The 23540-nt window shown below is 35.4% G+C and overlaps 1 protein-coding gene across 4 annotated transcripts in view; it reads left to right on the top strand.

Annotated features, from left to right (window-relative positions):
• CLVS2 (clavesin 2) overlaps nt 1-22521 on the top strand; it is an 83911-nt gene extending 61390 nt beyond the window's left edge. Inside the window, exons 6-7 of one of the 4 annotated variants that reach the window (XM_034669078.1) lie at nt 4707-4831; nt 21536-22521. In XM_034669078.1, the coding sequence (XP_034524969.1) occupies nt 4707-4794 (88 nt within the window). In that variant the 3' untranslated portion in view covers nt 4795-4831; nt 21536-22521. Of the gene's footprint in view, nt 1-4706; nt 11149-21535 lie in introns of those variants that run through there. The other 3 variants (XM_002919689.4, XM_034669077.1, XM_019800140.2) reach the window with 3 other exon arrangements.
• The last annotated feature ends 1019 nt before the right edge of the window (nt 22522-23540 follow it).

Below are 23540 nucleotides of genomic sequence, written 5' to 3' on the forward strand. Positions count from 1 at the left end.
CTCCTGCAGCCTCCTTCTCCAGCTTTTTCCTCTCTAAAGGCCTTTCCACTTGTCACTGCTGCTTTGGATGCTGTTTTCCTGCATCTCCCAATCGAAGGTCATTTCCCTAAGGGAGTGGTTAGGTCTTTACCAACCGCTAGGTCTTAATCAACTCTACTTCCTCCTCATTCTGGTCACTCCCTATCAGTCACCTCTTTTATTTTCTGCTTGTCAAATGACTCATTTTATTTAATGTTATGTCCCCTCCTCAAATTTAAGCTTCATGAAGACTTCAGTGGCTTTGTCTATCCTATTCTCTGAATCTCCAGCACCTGGAGTAGGGCCTGGAACATGGAGGGTGCTCACTGGGGACCAGTGGAGTGAATGTGCTCTGCTGTCTGTCAGTGGTCCCTTTCAAGTGCGGTGTTCAGAACTGAATAGGTGACTCTGATGCTATTACTACTTGCATCAAGTTCCAGAACCCTCGCTTTGCCCTCACTGGCTTCCTTTGGTTTCTGTTGTTGACTCTGTTGCTGTGGTTCAAGCAGCCGAAGCAAATTGCCGACTCATATCGAGCTCCCTAGCACTAGAAGGCTCTTTACTTACAGATCCATATTTGACAGAGGGAGAGAGAAAGAAAGCAGGGGGAGGGGCAGAGGGAAAAGCAGGCTCCCCACCAAACAGGAGCCTCATAATTCTCTCTTTTTGTGTTTAGCTTTTTCCTCCAAGCAGATAATTTTAATTGATTAACACCATCTTGTTAGATTTGGCTCAGCCTGTCCACCTTTTGAAGTCTTTTTGGATCCTGATTTTCTTCCCCAATTAATGAGGCCATTCTGTCCTCTGCAGACTTGGCTCACAGCACACCGACCTCCCCAACCCTGAGTTTCTCGCTTCTGACGTGGATTGATTAGAATTTCAGACATCCTTTGTTTAGTGTAGGTTTTGTATCATGTGAAGATTTTAGGGTTCTATCTGAAAACTTGTGAAGAATGAGCTTAAGGAAGTTATTTCATTTGATTCTTACCTTCTGTGTGTCAGGGAGTGGCAGTTCCCCATCAAGGATGGGAGACAATTGTTCCTAGGTTCCCCCCTGCTCTCCTCTCCTCCATTTTTTTTTTCCAGTTTTATAATATCATTAGACTGAGAGGGAAAAAATCATACCTTCACCAGAGACTTGTAGATATTTGCTCCTTCAGGGGAATTTAGCTAGATGTATAGGAAGAATACTTTGTTTTCCTGTGTTGATTTGTAGAGGAATAGCATAGTCACGTGAAAAGATACAAAGTTCAGTAGATTGTGGGGGCCTTACACTAGGGGAACATCTTTTACCTTATATCTCTAGTACCCAGGATAGTGCCCAGGATAGGCACATAACAGCTGCAGTGAGCAGCAATATTAACATTGCCAATGTAATATGATCTCCGATTTTATCGAATAATATTTAACATCTATTGTTGAACCTGTCAAACTCCATCTAATGCTTTGTATATATCGACTCCTTTGCTTCTGTAAACAAGTAATCAGGTGTGCTATGCCCCTTTCATTGGTGAGGAGACCCAGATACAGAGAAGGTAACTTCCACATGTCGCTGCTAATATTGGAAAACAGGCCATAAGATACCATAAGTCATCTCCCTAACTGCTACCATTTGCTATCTGCCAGAATTTGTACTGTGATTTATGCATGCATTATTGAATTTGATCCTCAGTACATCTGTATGAGGTAGGTGTTATTATTCTCCATCTTACAGTAAAAGAACAAAATCCAGGAAGCTTAAATAGCCTCCTTCTGGTCATAAGAGCTAGCAAATAGCAGAACTGGAATCAGAATCCCCTTCTGTCCAAAATCTATCCTCTTAAACACTAAGGTACAGCACCATATTGTGGATGCACAATAAATGATACCTGAATAATTAAATGTAAATGATTGGGTTTCATGAAAAAAAATACAATATTCATTGCAAAGACAACAGAGGCTATGTGGAGACCGCTGAGATACGCTATGAGTTAATGATAACTCCTTTCATTGCAGTGGAAACGGACCAATGCATTAATAAGTCATGGTCCTGCACAAAAATACCACTGTAGTTTTGGATGGGACAGAAAAAAAAATCTAGACTAAAATAACAGTACATTTAGGACAATCCCAAAAACAAAAAAAAATCTTAATCAGAAATCATTTCTGCCTGGATTGTTTTATTGAGGAATTATTCTACATAAGGACCAGCATTCATCATCCAACACTTCTGATACCGGTTGTGCATGATAAAACAAACTAGGAATTTAATCGCAGGTTGTAGTGTACTGTAATTTAAAATATTTCGGGGGCGCCTGGGTGGCACAGTTGTTAAGCATCTGCCTTTGGCTCAGGGTGTGATCCCAGAGCTCTGGGATTGAACCCCACGTCAGGCTCCTCTGCTGAGAGCCTGCTTCTTCCTATCCCACTCCCCCTGCTTGTGTTCCCTCTCTCCCTGGCTGTCTCTCTCTCTGTCAAATAAATAAATAAAATCTTTTAAAAATAAAATAAAATAAAATATTTCATTAAAATCACCATACCCTCTAATCATTTTTTTTAATAGTCAAGGAACATAAGGATTTAAAAGATTGTGTGTGGGTGTGCGTGCCCATGTGTGTGCATGATATATGTTTTAATAGAACCTTATGGCAAATGCTTAAATTGTGTACTTTGTGCTGTCTGAAGAGCTTTGTTGTGTTCTGATTGATATTATTAGGATATGCATCAACATTTATAGAATAAACCTAACTGTGAGATTTTTAAAATGTGTTTTCTGTTAAGAATTTCTTTTTTATAGGATAAATTGCTTTATCTTTATTATTCTTGGTTTTAAATGCTTAATACCACACTTCTTTTAGTACAGAAATTATTTCTTGGGTAGAATTTGATACACTGAGATTCGATTATATAGCAGACTGTGATACACGTTGTGTTCACCGAAAGGAGAGAAACTGATGAAGTCCCTGCTCATGGAAATTGTAGTTAAGTGGGTACCCGTTGTCAAGTTAATACTTCAGTACAGGACATTAAATGAACTTTTTTGTGTTTTAACATGGATTTTTCTTGGGAAACAATTTTTTTTTTTAGTTGAACCTAAGTAAAATAGTGGTAAACGTCTAATTCCTAAGTGTTTTGTGCAATTGTCTGCTGTGTTAAAATGTATTTTATTCACGAGATAAATGATTTTTCCTATGATAAATTATTACTACATTTAAAAGTGATATGGAATCTTTTATTCCCTCTTCTCTTCTTTCCCTCCCCCCTTCTCTCTCTCTCACTCACTCTCATTTGCTAATTCAACTTTAGTTGATCTCCTTTCTGACATAGACATATATAACCTATTATTGAGATAAAATAGTGAAAATGACTTAGGAAATAAAACATTCCTGTTTTAATGCCCTCGCCTTCCTTTTTGTTCCCCCTTTAAAAAAAAATTTAAGCTTATTTAAATGAATGAGTCAATTAATCAGTTAATCCTATAATTATTTTTGCTTTGATAATTAGTTCCATTGCTGTTCTTTTTCATTAGCATGTGCAGTTGTATTTTAGCTTATAGTCTTTCTTTTTTGAGAGTTAATGAGGTTTGCTAAGAGGCACATTGCCACAGCAATAGCCAATTGGCTGGAATGCAGCAGCAGGGAGAAAATTCATTATGGAGGAGAATTTTAAAAGGGCAGCTGCTTCTTTAATGCCATAGCTATTAAGAATGCAGTTTCCTGCCATAACAGTAGCATGTTTCATTGACTTTCCTCCTTCCCAGTTTCATGTTGTTTCCTAATGATGAATTGAGATATAATTCCCACCTACTATCAAAAGCGGGTGTAAGGAGTTAAATTCCTTGCTCTCCTAATCAGAAAGCAGTGCCTCTGCCTATACAAGAAGGTCTTTTTTTTTTTAAGTCTTAAGTTGTTTCATGAAACTTTCCAAAGTAAGACTGATTTTATTCAAATGTTCTAGTGGGAAATTTAACAAAAACTCTCAAATTTTGATTTTTTTTCCTAATGTGGTCATTGGGAATAAAAAATGATGGTTAAAAAATGCACATTCATGTTGAATTTGTTTCATCAAGATTTTTTTTTAAAGATTGATTTATTTATTTGAGAGAGATAGAGGTTGCACAAGAGCTGGAGGAAGGGCAGAGGGAGAGAGAGAGAATCTCAAGCAGGCTCCATATCCAGCATGGAACCCAGCTCGGGGCTCAATCTCATCAACCTGCAATCATGACCTGAACAAAATCAAGAGTCCTGGCTTAACCGATTGAGTCACTCAGGCACTCCTCACAGAACTCTTTAAGACAGGAATCAAAGCTCCTATCATTTCTATTTCATTTCTTATAACAATAGTTTCACTGTAATAATTTCCCATTTGGAGATGTTCTATTATCACACATCTGTCCTATAAATTCTCATTCTCAAAGAAAAGACTCTTAATCAATCGTGAAGAGGAGAACTTAAGCCTATTATGGTACATTTAGAATCATTTGCTGCTCATTATTCTGTTTAGGGCTCAAAGGGGATTGTTTTCTCCCTCTGATCCAAAGCCCACTGTAAGCATGTCCTTCTCTAAATGTGCAGCATTCTCAGTTCATAAATCCCTTGATGCAGGGAAGATAATCCACATCCACGAGAGAAGGAATAATGGAGAAAAGACAGAGAAGGGAACGGGATTATTTGGTAATAACTCACTGACATTGGCTTTATCCTTTCCAGATCCCAATCGGTAGTGGATCCTACAGTATTAAAACGCATGGATAAAAATGAGGAAGAAAACATGCAACCTTTGCTCTCTCTGGACTGATAACTTCTCTGCACTCCCCATGGATTAGAAACGGAAGGTACTGTTTTCAGCAACAGGGACAGCACTGTGGAGGAATGACCAGCTGGAAACTTATTTATTCATGTTAATGTAGCATAATATAAAATAAGGCATTGGGCTTTCCCATTCGCTTGAACCATGGGTGCCCTGGTCTGGAGTTAAAGAAAAAAGTCAATAATTTATTCTGTAAGTGCCAAGTTCTTTGTAAATATAACATAATCTTCACATCAAGTTTGTAAACTTTGGTAGTAACTGAAATTGGAAAAGATTGGCTCATGAGTCCATGCCAGTGATATGAACTATAACAAAAAACAGAAAAGACACATACACAATGGAAGCTAATTAAATGTAGCCCTGTTTCCTATGAAGCCATATTTCAGCTCTCATAGTGATTGTTTCAATGTTTTTCTCTGAAATTGTCATATTCCAATGTACTTTTAATGGACACAGGTAACTAGATGATTCTAGGAAATGAGTATGATAAATGTATTTTCCTGTCTAGTGATTTTCATTTCACAGAAAATGTGTCCTAGTGACTATCACTGGCCTTGAATTTTGGAGATGAGGAATGGCAGAGGAGCTGGTAAACTAAACACTTGAACTCTTTTATGTTGTTTAATTCCCGGAGTCTTGTGAAAAGATATGTTTTCCAAATTAAGATGTGGAATTCTGAAAGAGAGTGGATTTTTTTTAAACTGCTGTTTTCACATTGTGTCTTTAATTTGAGATTCCCTTGTATCCATATCTGATGTACTTTAAGAACAATTTCCCCAAAAAACTCTTTGACCAAGAGAAAGAGAACTCATACGTGAATAGTGTTTTGACAACTAATTTTGGATGTAAATTTGCCGTGTACAGATAAGGGGCTAATTTCTAATTCTTGTGCACTGGTTGGAAATATATATATATATATATATATATATATATATATATTCACATGCACTCATATATTTTTATTGAGCTCTAATAAATCCTTGATGTGACAGGCTTATAAAATAAATCATACATATTCAATGGTCTTAGAGATGTTATAAATGATTACATGAAATGCTAACTCTGGAAAACTACTTCCACTAAAGTTAATGAAAATGATATATAGTGAAACAGACTTTTAGTGAACTTGTTTTAAGGAAATTCTAATTTAATTTGTAATGCAATCTTGAATCTGTGCCATTTTAGTGGAATATATTTTTCCTTCACAAAACAACAGGTCTCAACATAATGTAGGCAGTATCAGGTGACCAAGAGTAATAAAATTTCTCTCAAATTCAAGTTAATTATCTTAATGATCCTATAACTACAGATTTTCTTTTCAGAAAAGATTGAAAGAACATATTGCATCCATAAGACATAATGAAAGCATCTGAGGGCATCTGAGATAGCATATTATAGTTTAAATCTAGTCGTGGAATCCTTATGTTATTTAGTTTTATTTCATAAAAATTCTGTAATTATAACACATTTTAAAAATCTTACTTTAAATTTCAAATTCCAGTGAGAAAAAGCAAGATTTTTACCACCTTTCAGGGTGGTAATTTTTGAGATTGAAAATTTACCACTAAAATATTCTTTTGAACAAAAAATATCTCAAGGAACTCTTGGAAACCAACTGAAATAAAGGCATGGAGCAGTCTTCATATTGTTTTTAGCTGAAAGCTTCAAAAATTCCACTTACAATTCTATCCCAAAATCTTAAAATCCAGATCAGTACACCAATCTGCAGTATCACAAATGGACTATCCAGTGTTTGTAAAAATACATAAATATACATAAATAATATGATTGAAATACACCTTAAAAATGCCAACCTCAAATCAAGTCTGGAAGAATAAAAACTGTCAGGTCCTCTGCTCTACCCATAAATATTATAGAGATTGGAATGAATTGTGGCTAAAAAGCCACAGCAACTCTTATCTTTGTAAGAACCTAACCACAGGATTCTTATATTTTTGCCTACCTGACATACATTTTATAGTGTTGGACCTTATATACTATAGAAGCAAGTGTTAGCAAGATGAAGCATTAGGATAAAATAGAAACAAAGTACAGAAGGATGGTCAAGTTTTCATTCTCTTGTGTTTCTCTTGATATACACTGTTTATTGCCAGTTGTTAGAATTCTGCCGGCTTCAGATGTCAACTCGCGTAGCCAGCTTCTTTCCCCTCTCATAAGGCTAGTGTCATATATAAGAAATAACCAGAAGGGCATATTGTACGTGTATTATACCTATCTAATTATAAGTATGATTCCCCCTCTCCCCCTTACCCAGCATTGGAAACTGCACCCTATTGCTGCGCGTCTGCTCTTCTTCAAATGAGCAATTGAGAGTTGGCTGCATTGTGTAAAATATGTTTAAATGAATGAACAAATTACAACAATGATGCCTTTTGAAATTGCTTTATCTAGTTCAATCGGTGAGTAAACTCATTGTCCAGGAATGTTTTGGGAGCTGCTTAGTCAAGGGATATTTGGTCAACTTTATAAATTTTCCTTTCAGCATCTGCTAACTAGCACCATTTAGGGATTTTTTTCCCTTAATGTAATTTCCTGTAGTGTAGCTACGTCTGTTGTCACATAACTTAGTAAATAAGCACTCCTATATGTCAATTTAATTGTGATCGTGCTCTCTCTCTCTTTTGTGCGTGCGTATGTGCACACACACACACACACACACACACACACACGGCTGTTGGCCCTAATGAATTTGCCTATTTTGAAATCTATGCTTTCCTTTCGTAGCTTTTCTTGTTACCGAACATATGTAGACATCAAAGGATTCCCGCGTTTGGCTTGGAGCAGGCCAGTAGTTCCTGCTTCTATCACCCTGCCTGTTCCGTCAGCTCTTTCTTATATCCTTTCTTTCTTCCATTGTTTCAGGGGCAGCTGCTTCCAAAGCTGGTTTAAAAATAAATAACTTTCCTTTTATTGTCAGTGATATCTGCACACATTTTTGCCTGATAGCGTAGAAGGAAGAGATTATCATGAAAATACACTCTAGGAAATATGAAGAAGTGCCTCTTTAAAAATAAGATAAAGCAGTGATACTAGAATATGGATTCTATTTGTAGTCTCTTCTGAAAAGTAAATACATGCATCTAGATCATAAGGGTGAAATATCATTTGAAGAAGGGTAGTTGAGGCCTTGCTTTGAACATTCCCATACAGCATTAAGTCTTTATTGTGTCAGTTCAATACCATAACTCGAACACATTATTTACAAATCTGGCATTACGCTAAAACAATATACGAGTCTTTGCAAGGAAGTTTTTGAAGTGGGTACACGTGATTTCTTTTATTTCAATAATAGTTTGCATAGTGTAGGCAGACATTCCTTAAGTCTTTTCACAGAAAATGCTTGTTTACTTTACAGGACTGAAAATTCATACATTCATAAGCAGGAAAGCCAAGCAGCTAGTTTCTCTTTAATATTGTTAACTAGGTCACATTGTTAAATTAAACATTTGAAGTTTCTGTAATATTCCTGAAGGAACAGAGGTCCCTCTAATGCATCAAGAAAATGGAGCACTATTTTAGACCTCGGGGAACATGTTTATCACTCACAAAAAGAAACCCTTAGAGCCACGACAGTTATCTTCAGAAACTGACTTCCTTTCCTTCTCCAAACAACCTAAAGGTTTGTGGATATATCTATGATTATTTAGAGAAATTATATCAAGAAAACCTGCTGTGAGGCTATGTACTCTTCCAATGTTTTATCTAAATGTCTAACTGGCCTGGTTAATATCTTTTTTGATTATTTTGTGCGTATTTATTAGTGGTTACTTGAAAAGTTGCCATCAGCCATGAGGACTTTTTAGAATGATTTTCAACGCACAAAATATAAGGAGGAGAGCTCTGGCATGATATTTGAATTTTCAGATATAGTATCCACATTTTTACACAAAAAAGCTCATAGGCATATATTCCATTTAAATATGCTACATAGATATATGGCCTAAAAAATAATGGTGCATTTTAAATTTATGAGGCCATTAGATCATGTAAGAATCAGCAAGTTGTATGAAATATATCGGCACAAAAATAGAAGATTGAGTAAATATTCAGGACATATAATTATCTTCAGTAGTGAAAAGGATTTGTTTTCTTCTTTGTTTTATTTGGAAAAAAACTAATTTTCAGTAAGCAATTGGAACTATTTAGCACTACTTAGTATTTAAAAAGGTGAAAATTAGTAAAAACACAAAAGGAAGCTTGACTTTGAAGCATATATCATGATCTTAATGGCTTAGAGAACATAATTTTTCACAAATTCAAGTTTGGTAAACATCCATAGGTTAAGCCCACACATGGAGATACTGTTATGGAGTTTATTCTGTGATAAGTGTGGAAATTTATTCCTTTGGATTGTGGGGAAAAAATGTACAAGAGCAATTCTGTGGATTGAAATAGCCAAATGGTACTGTTTTTCAAAGATGGAGGATGAAATGATACTGTTGAAATTAAAACAAAAAAATAAGCATAGATTACACACTTTTATAGTAGATAGTGGACATTGTTACAATGAAGAAGGTGTTTGGTCAATATTGGAGTTAGTTTCAAGTTTTGATACAAAAATCTGTGTCCTTAATGATATCAATATCAATGCATTTATTCTGTCAAAATTCTTTTTGTGGTGAATGAGAGGGACCTAGATGAAAATCGAAATCAATGTTAATGGAACTTTGAAGAGCGAACCAATCTGCAATAATTTTAAAAAATTGCAATGGACAATAACTGGTTTACATACAAGAGAGATTCAAAGCATTGTCTTTTTTTTTTTTTTTTAAGATTTTATTTATTTATTTGACAGAGAGAGACAGCCAGCGAGAGAGGGAACACAAGCCGGGGGAGTGGGAGAGGAAGAAGCAGGCTCCCAGTGGAAGAGCCTGATGTGGGGCTGGATCCCATAACGCCAGGATCATGCCCTGAGCCGAAGGCAGACGCTTAACGACTGAGCCACCCAGGCGCCCCTCAAAGCATTGTCTTATTCCTAATCCAGTTTTCAGTTTTCAAGCTTATTTCAGAAGAAAAATAAAATTCCAAAACCAAGTAGTTTTTGTTTTCAAAACAGTTCAGAAAAAAACAAGATGTCTAAGAGGTAATTATACAAGTCCTTGATAAGAACACTAAGCACACTGGTTCCTATTTGAGGAAGCTATTTATCCCAATACAATAGTATAATTGGTATGATATAATTTTTGAATATATATACATTTCTGCTTTTAAAAAAGCATTCATTTTGCATATGGTGAACGTTGAATTTGGTAGTATTGGCTCTGTTGCACCTATGAAATGTAAATTTCTAAAATGTCATCTAAAATGGACAATAACTTTATTTTTTAAAGAAATTTTAGTTAGCTATTTAGGTTAAAATATCTGAGATTTTCTGACACTTCTATGTTTGAAGATTTAAAGGGGAAACAGAATTCATTCAATCAATATGTCATTTTTAGTATTCTATAACTTTCAGACAAGATTTCAAAGGATAGCTTGAATGAAGCAAATCAACATTTATGTTGCATATAACAATAGGAATGATCAGTATAGTAACATTTCAGTCTTTGTGTAAAGAGTGGCATTAAAAAAATTAAAGTTATGGCATTAGACATAAATTCAAAATTATAAAAAAATTGATTTAAATAAGTTCTATTAAAAATACCCCATTTCAAAATGTTAAATAAAATAAAATTATTCAGTCTGGCTTGAAAAAAATAATAAATACACATTTGTATCTTCTGTGATTTACCCGCATTTAACCTACCTATAGATGAAAAGTCATCTAATGAGAGAAAAGAGACATTTACCTAGAACCCTCTTCAGTACACTTTATGATTTTCTCTGGCTCAAATGCAGATGACTTCCCTGCATACAGCTTTTGAGGTTATCAAGAATCATTATTGCTGCCTCTTTGTGATGCCATGTCAGGAGGAGGCCATGTTTCTAGCAGCTACTGGAGAAGCACCTTGATTGGGAATAAACCAGGTCTACCAAAGCATGCATAAAAAGCCAGAGATATGGAATTCTCCTCACTAAAAAGTGCATTCAAGTGTATTAAAGTGTACATGCAGAAAATGATTTCAAATGCCAAGGGTTTCTGATAACAAGAGTTAAATACTTGACCAATAAAAAGAGTCCATGAGGACACAATGGTCAGGGCTCTGATGTGTATTCTGTCATCACACAGCAACAACATCAGAAACCCTGTCTCTGGCTATCACTTCTCTCTGAAAATAAAAATGGCTATGCTCTCTTCTTCCCCCTTTTTTCTTTTTCTTTTTTTTTTTTTCCCAAAGATTTTATTTATTTATTCAACAGAGATAGAGACAGCCAGCTAGAGAGGGAACACAAGCAGGGGGAGTGGGAGAGGAAGAAGCAGGCTCATAGTGGAGGAGCCTGATGTGGGGCTCGATCCCATAACGCCGGGATCACGCCCTGAGCCGAAGGCAGACGCTTAACCGCTGTGCCACCCAGGCGCCCCATTCCCCCCCCCTTTTTTCTTTTTTCTTTTTTTTTTTTTTTTAAAGATTTTATTTATGTATTCGACAGAGAGATAGAGACAGCCAGCGAGAGAGAGAACACAAGCAGGGGGAGTGGGAGAGGAAGAAGCAGGCTTATAGCGGAGGAGCCTGATGCGGGGCTCGATCCCATAACGCCGGGATCACGCCCTGAGCCGAAGGCAGACGTCTAACCGCCGTGCCACCCAGGCGCCCCCCCCCCTTTTTTTTTCTAACTGGAATCATAAAAGTATCAGACAGAAACCATAAACACTTTGTTGCCTTTTAAGAAAAAAATGTTGACATTGTACACATATAAACATAATTCATTCAGTTGCATAGGATTGAATGTTTGCGTGTTGATCTATAAATTTTTACCTAAAAATTTTTCAAAACTATATTAAGATTTTAGTGCTGGAAAATTATGAAATTTTTTTTGGATCTGCCATTCATGGAGAAGACCAGTAATATCTTTCCTTTGAATTCATGTATCTAAACATTTCTCTGTGGATGTCTAATAAACATCTCACATTTAATGTTTACAAAAAAACCAAACTTCTCTTCTTTCGCCCTGAACCTGCTTCTCCTTTAACCTTTCCATCTCCCTAAGTGTCAGCTCAACCTTCCGGGCTCCAGGGCTCAAAACTTTCCAATCATCCTCTTTCCCCTGTCTCTCTCTCTCTCTCTCTCTCTCTCAAAACCACATCCAAAATCAGCTAGCTCATACCGTGGGCTCCCCTTCAAAATGTAATATCCACACTCTGACCACTTCTCTAACCATGACATCATTACCCCGTTCCCAGACTTCAACATTTCCACCTGGAGTATTTTAATAATCTGAAAATTAATCTCTTTGCTTCTGCCCTTGACCCCTGGAGTGGATTTATAACACATTAGCAAGAGTGAGCTCAGCTCATTTCACTCTTCCCAAAACCTGCAAGAATAAAAACCAATGTCCTTAGAGTGAAGAATGAGGAGGGTTGATAGGAACTCTGTAAGCACCAGCAGAGGAGGGTTGATAGGAACTCTGTAAGCACCAGCAGAGCAGAAGAGCGTATTTTCTGATTGGGTTGGGCTTTTCACCCATATAATACAAAAGTAATTGTTAAATACTTTAATTTCTTACTTCTAAAGTTCTACATAATATACCCTCTCACCTCTGACCTTGGCTTTTCTTAGAGATTTCTTAAATATTTCTTCTACTTTTTCTTCTCTTGCCAAATTATCATCCTTGCTGTGCCAAGAGTTTGCCAAGCATTCCTCCAGCTCAGAAACTTTGCACTTTTGCTCCTTCTTGCCTCTTTCTATGCCCTCCCCCCATATCTACATAGTTTAGTCCCTCATTTCCTTCGTCTTTGCTAAAATGTCACCTTCTTAGAGAAAACTCTCTAAATTTTCCTATTTAAAATTAAAATTACATGGCCCTATGGTTCTTCTTACTTCCCTTTTCTACTCTTTTTCTTCCTCATAGCTTTTATCACTTTCTAGTACACCATATAGCTTATTTATTTTGTTTATTTTACACTTTTTCCCAATAGAATATGAACACATAAGCAGGGAATGTGTCTGTCTTGTTTGCTGTTGCATTACTGGTGCCTTAATAGTGCCTGGAATTTAGTAGCAAGTCCAAAAAGATTGCATGAAGATCTTCATTTGTTTCAGCATGTTATGTTACGTAGTAGCCGGTAGTATGCATTTAAGGAGAGGTGTTTTTTTTTTTCTTAATAAGAAACATCATTTTGTTATTCAGCTTCAAAGGAGGAATTTTCCCCTCTCTGACGATGATGGAAACATGAACCAATAATTATATCCCACTCTCCCTCAAATCTGGTCTCTACCCCAGGGCCCAAGTTTTACATAGTGCTTGAGTTTTGTCCTTGTCTAAGTCCATCCGACCCCTTATCTATAATACGCATGTCTTACCCTTACTTTTGGAGAGACTACAGGATAGCTCAGATGAAAAGTCATTTTGAGCTTGAAACCAGAGTAAATTGTTCTTTGTTGATTATCCTAGTTAGTTCCAATTTAAAATTTGCAGGAAGTTGAAAGACCATAACTCTTCCAATATTGGAAACCAGAGTAAGGGAAAATGCTAAGATTGTTACCATAGCTGGAAAGGAGAAAGAAGAGAAGAGGAGGGGGAAAAGAAATTATGATCACTCCTTCACTGAAACAATTACAACATAAATGAAGTTTTTTGGTGTTTCTAAAGTCTTCCCATGATCTTAGAAATATATATTACAACCATTTAGTCTGGGAACACTTTAACAGAAGTCATATCAGTTACGTTTTATATTTGATATCTCTGTATATTTTTTTTATTTTTTTTTTAATTTTTTAAAGATTTTATTTATTTATTTATTTATGCGACAGAGATAGAGACAGCCAACGAGAGAGGGAACACAAGCAGGGGGAGTGGGAGAGGAAGAAGCAGGCTCACAGCGGAGGAGTCTGATATGGGGCTCGATCCCACAACGCTGGGATCACGCCCTGAGCCGAAGGCAGACGCCCAACCGCTGTGCCACCCAGGCGCCCCTCTGTATATTTTTTTAAATAATTTTTTTTTTTAAGATTTTATTTATTCGACAGAGATAGAGACAGCCAGCGAGAGAGGGAACACAAGCAGGGGGAGTGGGAGAGGAAGAAGCAGGCTCGTAGCAGAAGAGCCTGATGTGGGGCTCGATCCCATAACGCTGGGATCACGCCCTGAGCTGAAGGCAGACGCTTAACCGCTGTGCCACCCAGGCGCCCCTAAATAATTTTTTATTCTGTTATGTTAGTCACCATACAGTATTGATATCTCTGTATATTTTTAACTTTGGAGGTTTATAGTTCTGATACCACATGACAGGAACTGCTCATGTTCATATATTTTGACTGGTTCTCTCCCTTCTCCTCTGCATTTTAATAACAGCTATTATTTTCTGAACCTTATGATCACATTTGTTATCCTTGACTATCCCCATACTTTTCCCCCCTACAATTTGGACTGACTTCACCATAATTTTTATAACCAAATATCTTAGATATTGGTTCTTGGTGTGATGGGTTGCTGATTTTCATCCTTTGCAGTTTATCTTCTCATTCTTACCAAATCTATATTATTCCCTTCCCTCCACGACCCTGTGTGCCTTTCTTCATATTGTAATAATTCAAGCTTCCAGTTTTACCATCTCCTACCAGGTCTTCTATTAAGAAGACACTGAAAATAAACGTGGTGTTGAAGGTGAAATTGAAGAAGGAACTATAACCTGAAGAATAAGAATAGATGTTTGAAAATGGTTTCAGAAGACTATCAGTCTTTTAGTGGCTTTATAATGGGTACTGTGTAGCATATCGGTAATCAATGTAGATTATGTTTCTTGCCAACTACATAAATATATTGCAGTCAGGGTTAATGGGTAATTTGGAAAAACTTCTATAGAGAAGAGGCTAAATGGCCCATGCTCGGGAAAAAGACAGAAGTTTCTTGTGTTTCTTACTTTTTGATCTTTAGCCATCTGGACAGTGGAAGGCATTTGCCTCTGTGGCATCTTTTGCCGGTCTTTGAGAATGTGTTTAGCATCACTTCAGAAATAAAGAGTTCAAGTTCAAGCACCCACAGTGCATGGAAGATCCTGTAGTTCATGTCATCTTCTACCAAATTTTGTTGTGTTTTTTTAATGCATTATTTTTATGATGAAATCCTAAGAATATATTCATTGGTAAATTTTATTAATTCTATGTAGAAATTTTATAAGTCCTCTATTCTTAAAACCATAGTATTGTTTCACATCATGTCGAGGTTATTTCATGTCCCTTTTGATCTCTGAGGATGAATGTTGTTCTGCTTAATAAAACGTCACTAAATGAAATTTTGGATTCAGAAATGTGAATGTGCATATATCCCTTTCAATCTTTTTATCATAAACTAAATTTCTGTAAATTTAGAAAATATATCATATAAAATAGCTATGAATAAATATGACATTAAAATATGGAGACATGACAGTGCTGTTAGTATTTAGGAGCATATAATGCTTTCAAATGGATTTTAAACATGTGTGGGCATACTGTAATGTTATTTTGATTTGCTGATTTGATCCAATATATTTGATAAAACTGGTGTAATTCTAAATCACTATGAAGTCACTTCTTGACTTCTAGAATGACAAGATGGAGATACAAGCCAGTGTTAGTTATAAAGTCTACCCCTTGAAACAGTGCAGTGGGTTGAATGATGATTTCAGTTTATTTCATTTCAACATTAACAAACATTTATTGAGCATTTGTTCCACCCCAGATACTGTTCTAAGTTCTAGGGGTATGGCAGTAAAACAAAGCCCCTGCTCTTCTGAAAGTCACATTCTAGTAGAAAAGACAAACAGCTGATAAGCAAAGTTATATACTGTCACTTGGTGTTTTCAGTGCGATGAAAACTTGCCTAGTTTAATTTGTGTGACCTCTGGCACTCTGTTTCTTCATCTGTGAAATGGGGCAATAATTGTATCAACAGCGTGAGCTAATTTTTCATACCTGGCCCCATCCTTTTCATGGACAAATGCAATATCATCTTCTTGTATCCATGCTGTTTTGGGGATGACTATAGGGGTTTTTAGTTCCTTCCTTTCTGCTGGGGCTGGGGGTAGTTGCTAGGGCTGTTGACACTCAGGGGTAATGCAGCTCACAACCTGCCTTTCAGGGTGGTCCAGAGGTGCCAGGTCTTGTGCAATTTTGTCCTTTTTAAGGTAGATTCCTTATTGCTCTATCTCATTATAACTGAAAAACAAACATTGATTTTCATCAGAAAAGACAAAGAGGAACCAAAGATAAGCACATTCTAATAGACTATACGATTTAATCTTTCCATTTCATCTGTTATTTTCCCCTATCCACAGAGAACCACAAACCCATTGTTTTCCTGGACAGGTTTGGGTATATTCTATGGACCACAGTTAAAGAAAGCTCTGACCATTGTAACTCCAGAGGTGCTAATTTAGGTAGTATTAAAAGGATTATTTCCTGCTGGTATGTGAAACTTAAAAGAAAAGTCATAGTATAAACTACCTACAGAAACTCAGCATGGGAAAGTTTCAAAATATGGGTAGAGTAGAAGACACCATGATTATTGATTATAATTCATCCGGGAGGAGCCGTGAGTAAATAAAAGTTTCTCTTATGAAATATAAGGGGGAAAAAAGCAGCAAATGGCTTCCATCTTAAGGAAACAGGGAGCCTCTCTATTTCTGTTCGTGTAGAAAGTCACTAAAGGGAAATGTCTATGTTAGGGTAGGCTAGATGGCATGTTAATCAATACACAGAAAAACTGAGTTATTTCACATACTGACTTTTATAAAGAAATATTTAAGAACATCAACAATTGACATTACATTTATGAAGGAAAAGACAGTTTATTATTGTCATAATAAAACATCTTGATTCTAGAAGCAAGAAGGTATAGATACCCTTCAGATGGCCTATTTTTGTGAACTTATTTATGAAGTCTCTATAAATTTATTTCCCTCATAGATTATGTACTGAAGATTTTAGTTGATCTCAGAAAAAAATAGTGATTTTTACGCAACTTATTTGCTAAATGGTAATTGAAAGCATTTTTCTAGAGCAAAGGATTTTAAACCTGATTTTGCCACAACTGCTCTTTTGTCATTTAATGGGCATTATAGACATGTGTTAACAAACTTTTCTCAAGAGTAGTAAACCAAACTGTATACTTCTAGATTTCAACAAAAACCTAAAAATATTTTAACTCGGAATAATTATGAGAATATTTACTAATTATATTTGATTAATGGAGACTGGCAGATTATTATTAACACTTCAGTAAAAAAAAGCAAAAGAAATTTTATTACTATCCCTCAGGTATGGCCCCCTCACCTCGACAAAAACTACCTCTGTTCTTACATTCCTTGAGAATAATAGATGCCACTACTGGAAGATCCTTTAGAGATGAAATAATCCAAATTGCTAATTTTATTAGTATATAAATGGAGACCTATAAATAGTCTGTCTTGCTAGAAGTCATACAACAAATTAGAGTAGAACCAAAGCTCAACCAGTCCAGTGATACCATTGTTGCTTTTAGTAACTATCCCCTTGTTCTCCTAACCCTTTTTCTATTCAACTCTGTTCTGCCTGCATATGAACCTGTTTCATTTTCTCCATCTTATTTACTGTGTTTGGGATTCTCCACCAGTATTACATTAGGTAAAATTTACCCATTCAAAGAGGGCAATACTCAGGGATTTTCAAATTCGAGACAGACTGTCCATATCCACTATTCCCAGCCTTTTAGGATCTTAGCAATCAATAACTTCAGGATAAGCCCAGTCCTACAGGAAGATGAAACTTTATCAGACTTATCTCTAAATGAAATGGTCATTTAATAAAGCCAACTACTGTGTTTAGAAGCATGTGTTCCTTGATTTCAAGAAGAAAATGGGATGTGCATCATCTCAGGACAGCTACTCCATTTAGCTCTTGACCATCTTGTCTACATTTGTCAGTGAGTTAAGGTGAGTAGGACAGGATGTTGTTCCATGATGGCTGCCAAGCCACTGTGCGGATACACAGGAGAGCTGTGGTACTGTTCAGGACAGCTTCCCATGAGTCGATTCAGGTGTTTCCCCTACTGTATTTATTTATGATGTGCAGTTCTCATAGGACGTACTACAGGGATTTTGTGGACTGGAGTATTTAACAGATTGGATTTTCTGAAATCCTTAAAAAAATGGAGAGAAGTGTGGATCTTAATAAATTGGCTAATCTAAGCATAAAAATATTTAAGTCAGTTCACTAAAAGGGAGTAAAAAACTCTGCATCAGATCTTACTTGAGATTATTTGAAGATTGCTACTGTTGAGTTTGGAAAGGGTGGCTTTGTAATAACTTGGCCACTATCATTTTATGTGACTTTTTAACTGCTTTTTTATGGCTTTCAAAGTAATGTGTGAAGACATTGTATTAGACGCACACAGAGAATATAAATGATACACAGAGTCATGCTCTCTTAAATAAGTGCTTAAAGTAAAGCATTTTAAAAAGATGTACTTATGATACTATTGTATTCTGAGTTGAGAGTGATCTATTTTAGATATGATTTCTCTTTGGGAAAAGAAATTATGATTAAAAACACCATAGCTCCATATATCATATCATATATTAGGATAACTTTCAAATATATTAAAAATTTCAAATTAAAAAAAGGGAACCACAGAAGTATTGGTAGAAAGCATGGAAGAATGCCTTGATAATCTTGGAATAGAGGGCTTTATGCTATGATTCAAGTTCCAATAAGTTAAAAAAAAAAGATACATTTGACTAAATGAAAAAAATGAAATTCAAAAATTTTTGAATGAAAAAAATCATAAGCAAAGTCAAAAGGCAAATGAGAAATGGAAAATTTTCGACTTATATTGGGGACATAGAGTTAAGCTTTCTAATATAGTAAGAGGTTTCTAGAAATTGGTAAGAAAAGAAAAGCCCAATAGAAAAATGGGCAGTTGATATGAACAGACGGTTCACAGAAAAGAAAATATAGTATCTTTAAAAATATGGAAAAATGCTATGCCATACTCAAAATGAGAGAAATAGAAATTCAAACTATGGAATAGTTTGATAACATACTCTTTCTCAAGGAAGCTATGAAGAAATAAGCTCTCCTTATATTGCTTTTAGGAAGGATGACAATTTGGCAATACCTATCAAAATTACAAATGGGACTATACTATGATCCAGCTACTCTTTTGGGAATTTACCCTTCAGACATACTTGCACACATGAGAAATATTTCATAAGATATATTCAAATATATTTCCAAGGATAAATATTTCCAAAGATATTTATAGAATAATTGTCAAAAACTTGGGAAGAAAAAACTTAAAAATATATGATATATCCATGGAAAGGGTACTATGCAGATCTGATATAATCTGCTTAAATAAACAAGAACACTATACAAATTTTTAAAAAAATGAGAAAACACTTTGTGCACTGACATAGATCTCTAAATATATTGTTGAGAAAAACAGCAAGGGACAGAATATTGTACAGAATATGTTATGGTTAATGTAAAAAAGTGGGGTGGAAATAAAATAGTCACGTTTGCTTGTATATTAAGGAAATGCAGAAGAACATAAGGGATTAATAACCTTTGTTGTATGTTGGGGGAGTTGGAAATTGGGTGGATTAAGACAAGGGCAAGAAGGAAATTTTCATTTTTCAGCTTTCTACATTTTTTTTATTGTTGAATTTTGTGAATGTATTCTTTATTGAGAAATCAAATAAAAAAGCTTAAGAATTTTTTATTGTCTTAAAGCATTTTGACATTACTGAGAGTTAAAAAGTTTGTAGTACAGTATACGAACAAGATAACAGAAGAAACACCCATGTGTCAACCACTCAGCCTAAGATATAGACCATTACTAATAGTTTAAATCCTCCTTTATGTCTCTACATGATGCCCTCTGATTTCTGCTTAAAGGTAACTATCTCAAATTATATTGACTATTTACATTCTCTATAGTTTACCATTTATGTGTATATCTCTGAAAAACATCGTTTTGCAAATAGTTGATGTAAGATTGGGTCATCTCTTATTTGAATGTCTGGCAGAATTTAGTCAAAATGATTTGGGACTGGTATTTTCCTCATGTAAATATTTAAACTCTTAATCCTATATCCTCAATGATTTTAGGACTATTGAAGTTTCCAGTTCATAGTTGTCAGTTTCAGTTACTGTATTTCTTTTTCTAGGCATTTGACCATTTTCAATGATGTTTTCAAATTGATTTGCATAGATTTTATAATAATCTCTACTTTTTAAGATACATAGGCGGTATTTATATTTATCTCCCCTTTCTACTCATCGGATTATTCATATATGCCTTTTTTAGTACTGTCATAAACCTTCTTTCTATAGCTTTATGAGTTTATGTAGCTCAGTTGAAACTCTGTGTTAAATTTTGTGAATCTTGTCTTTTTAATATAAATTCCTAATTCGGGTTTTAAACTAATATCTTTCCTATTATCTAATAAAAATTGTTAAAGCTATGGATTTTTCCTATAGGAAATTATTTTTTTCCTCTTTTTTTTTCAAAATGTTTTACATATTTGCTTTTGACATTTAATCCTTAACCTCGGAGGTATTGATGTTTCCATGTAGTGAATTATGGAGATCAAATATTGTTCCCCCCATCAGGTGTCTAACAGTCTTAGGTAGTCCTACCTTCGTTTGTTGTTCTGTGTTGCAAATGCTCCAGCCTTGTAAGGGTCCCCTTATTTATCTCCTATACCTTCAGTAACTATTCAAACCAAAACCTTTGGAGAAATAGGATTTTTAAAAGATCCCAGGTCAATGGTTATCATCAATCTTTGAAAGATATTTTTATTTTTAAGTAATCTCTGTCATGGATCTTTGATATACTTCCTTGGATTCTCACACCTGTGTTTATCATCTGAGGATTTCCCTTATTTTATTGCCTGTTTAGCATTATTTTAAATAGTTTCTTTTTAGATATAGTCTTTCTATTTGTTCTCTAGAGGGAGGATTTGCCAGAGTATTTACATATCAATAGTGCAGAGTCTTTTAAATTGATTGCTATTTTAAGAACTTTGAACTCTAACAGAATAAGGTCATTGAAACAAAAGCCTAATCTAGGTTTTTAAGAAATGTGCATTGTAGGAACTTTGTTATTCCCTTTGTGATGTGTTTTTTATCACTAAGACTTTTGACATGTGCTTCAATGCAATGTGTTCCAATATTATAAATTAAAGAAAGAAAAGAAAATGCTACGGACCTAGGAAGCTAAGTACCTACTGATCTAATAATAAATGTTCTAGATGTTATTGATGCACATTAAGTAAGGTATTCCATATTGGTTGGAAGTGACAGTAAGTTTTCTTATAATAACAATTGCTTTGTCATTTATTTTTCTCTTGCAGATAATTTATGTATTAGCCTGGACAAAAAGCTCTCAGATTTTACCTGCTCCCTATGCACTCTTCCATAATGTTAGGCAGGATTTTTTGAGGTCATGGATACACAGAAAGTGTTTTTCAGAAAGGGGTCATTTCCCTTGCATTCCTTCTCTTTAAATAATCATATAGCCAGACGAAATCCTTGCAGGATTATAGGAGGAAATGTTATGGTAACCAAGATATCAAGTGGGATTCTATCTCTAAATTTTTTAGTGTTTAAAACAGTTTTTAACAAAGTCGTTTTATACCTTTCAGAGTGGGTGATCCAGAATCAAGGGCAGTTTCTCATAAGATTCATCATTTGTGAACCAACGTGAAACCTGAAGTTTCTGAAGTTACTCAGAACCTAAGGTGACTTTTATTCCTAAATAGATCTCTACAATTATATGTATAAATTAGAACAACACATACATATTTAGAAACTGGGAACAAAGAAAAATAACCATGTAAGCCATGATGCTCTAGAGTAGTGATTAGCACTGTGGTCTCCCAGGTCAGACTCTTTGAGTTTAAGTCCTTTGTAGTAGGCGACTAAGGCTGCCTTAACAAGATACCATAGATTGGGTAGCTTAAACAACACATTTATTTTCTTGCCATTCTGGAGGCAGAAGTCCGAGATCAAGATGTTGGCGTGTTTTGTTTCTTCATGAGGCCTCTCTCTTTGACTTGCAGGTGGTTGCCTTCTTGCTGTGACCTCACATGGTCTTTTCTTTGTGCACACATGCCCTGGTGTTTCTCTGTGTCCAAATTTCCTCCTCTTATAAGACAGGAGTCAGACTGGATTAGAACTCACCCTAAGAGCCTCATTTTTCACTTAATTACCACTTTAAAGGCACTATCTCCAAATGCAGTCACATTTTTTGGTACTGGGGATTAGGGTTTCAATATAAGAATTTGGAAGTGGGGGGGACGTAATTCACACTATAACATCCTCGCTTATCGTTCATCAGCTGTGAAACATCAGGATAATTTTTTAAAATCTTCTTTGTACTTATTAGGATTGTTGTGACTATTAAAAATAAGAAACATGAAAAACACTTAGGATAGTGCCTGGTAAATAGCAAATGTTAACAATTAGTGTTTATTATACAATAGAAACTTTCTATTTTTACATCTAGGTAAAACATTATAAAATATGAAGTGTTCTGAAGATATCAGTTAAGTATAGTGGGTTTCCAGTGTTCGTGTATTCCATTTCCTGATTGATCTCTGGTTAGTTGTTTTATCCATTATTGAAAATGTAATATTGAAGACTCCAATGATTATTGTTGAATTGTTTCTTCTATTACTTCCTTCAATTCTGTCAGTTTTTACTTCATGTATTTGGCACTCTACTCTTAGGTATTTAAAGGTTTATAACTGGCATGTCTTCTTGAAGGATTGACCATTTTATCATTGTAAACTGATCTTAGTATAAAGGAGAACATCTGTAATAGGAAATCATAAACTCAGTGCCTATTTTCCTCCAAATGCTTTTTTATCTTTTATATTTCTACATGTAGTAGCCCTTTTCCAGGCCTCCACACCCCATCTGAAGAAAGATCAAACTGCTACAGTGCTTTTGACCAATGTTTCCTGCCTTTTAGACCAACCATCCTTATGTGCTCTTACCACTAAGCAACTCATGCCCTATCAATGGAGAATGCAACCTACCAAGGGTGAATGGGGAGTTGGGAAATAGCAACAGTGTCATGAAACTGAACTGGAAGCCAGAGAACACCAAAGCTTTTCTGTTTGAGATGGGTATTATTAAGCAACATTGAAAATTCTGACAAAGTCTCAAAATACCGATAAATGTTAGATAATGTTGGTTAATCTGTTCACTATCAATATTATTTTTTAAAGTTTTTATTTAGATTCCAGTTAGTTAACATAAAGTGTAATCTTAGTTTTGGGTGTGCAGTATAATGATTCAAAACTTCCATACATCACCCCGTGCTCATCACAAGTGCCCTCCTTAATACCTATCACCTATTTAACCATCCCCAACTCATCTCCCTTCTGGTAACCATCAGTTTGTTCTTTACAGTTTAGAGTCTGTTTTTTGGTTTCTCTCTCTCTCTCTCTCTCTCTCTCTCCCCCACATACTCTTTTTTCCCCTTTGCTCATTTTATTTCTTAAATTCCTTATGTGAGTGAAATCATATGGTATTTCTCTTTCTCTGACTTATTTCATTTAGCATAATACTCTCTAGTTCCATCCATGTTGTTGCAAATGGCAAGATTTCATTCTTTCTTAAGGCTGAGTAATATTCCATTGT

Source organism: Ailuropoda melanoleuca, chromosome 10, assembly GCF_002007445.2.
Source record: "Ailuropoda melanoleuca isolate Jingjing chromosome 10, ASM200744v2, whole genome shotgun sequence".
NCBI lineage: Eukaryota > Metazoa > Chordata > Mammalia > Carnivora > Ursidae > Ailuropoda > Ailuropoda melanoleuca.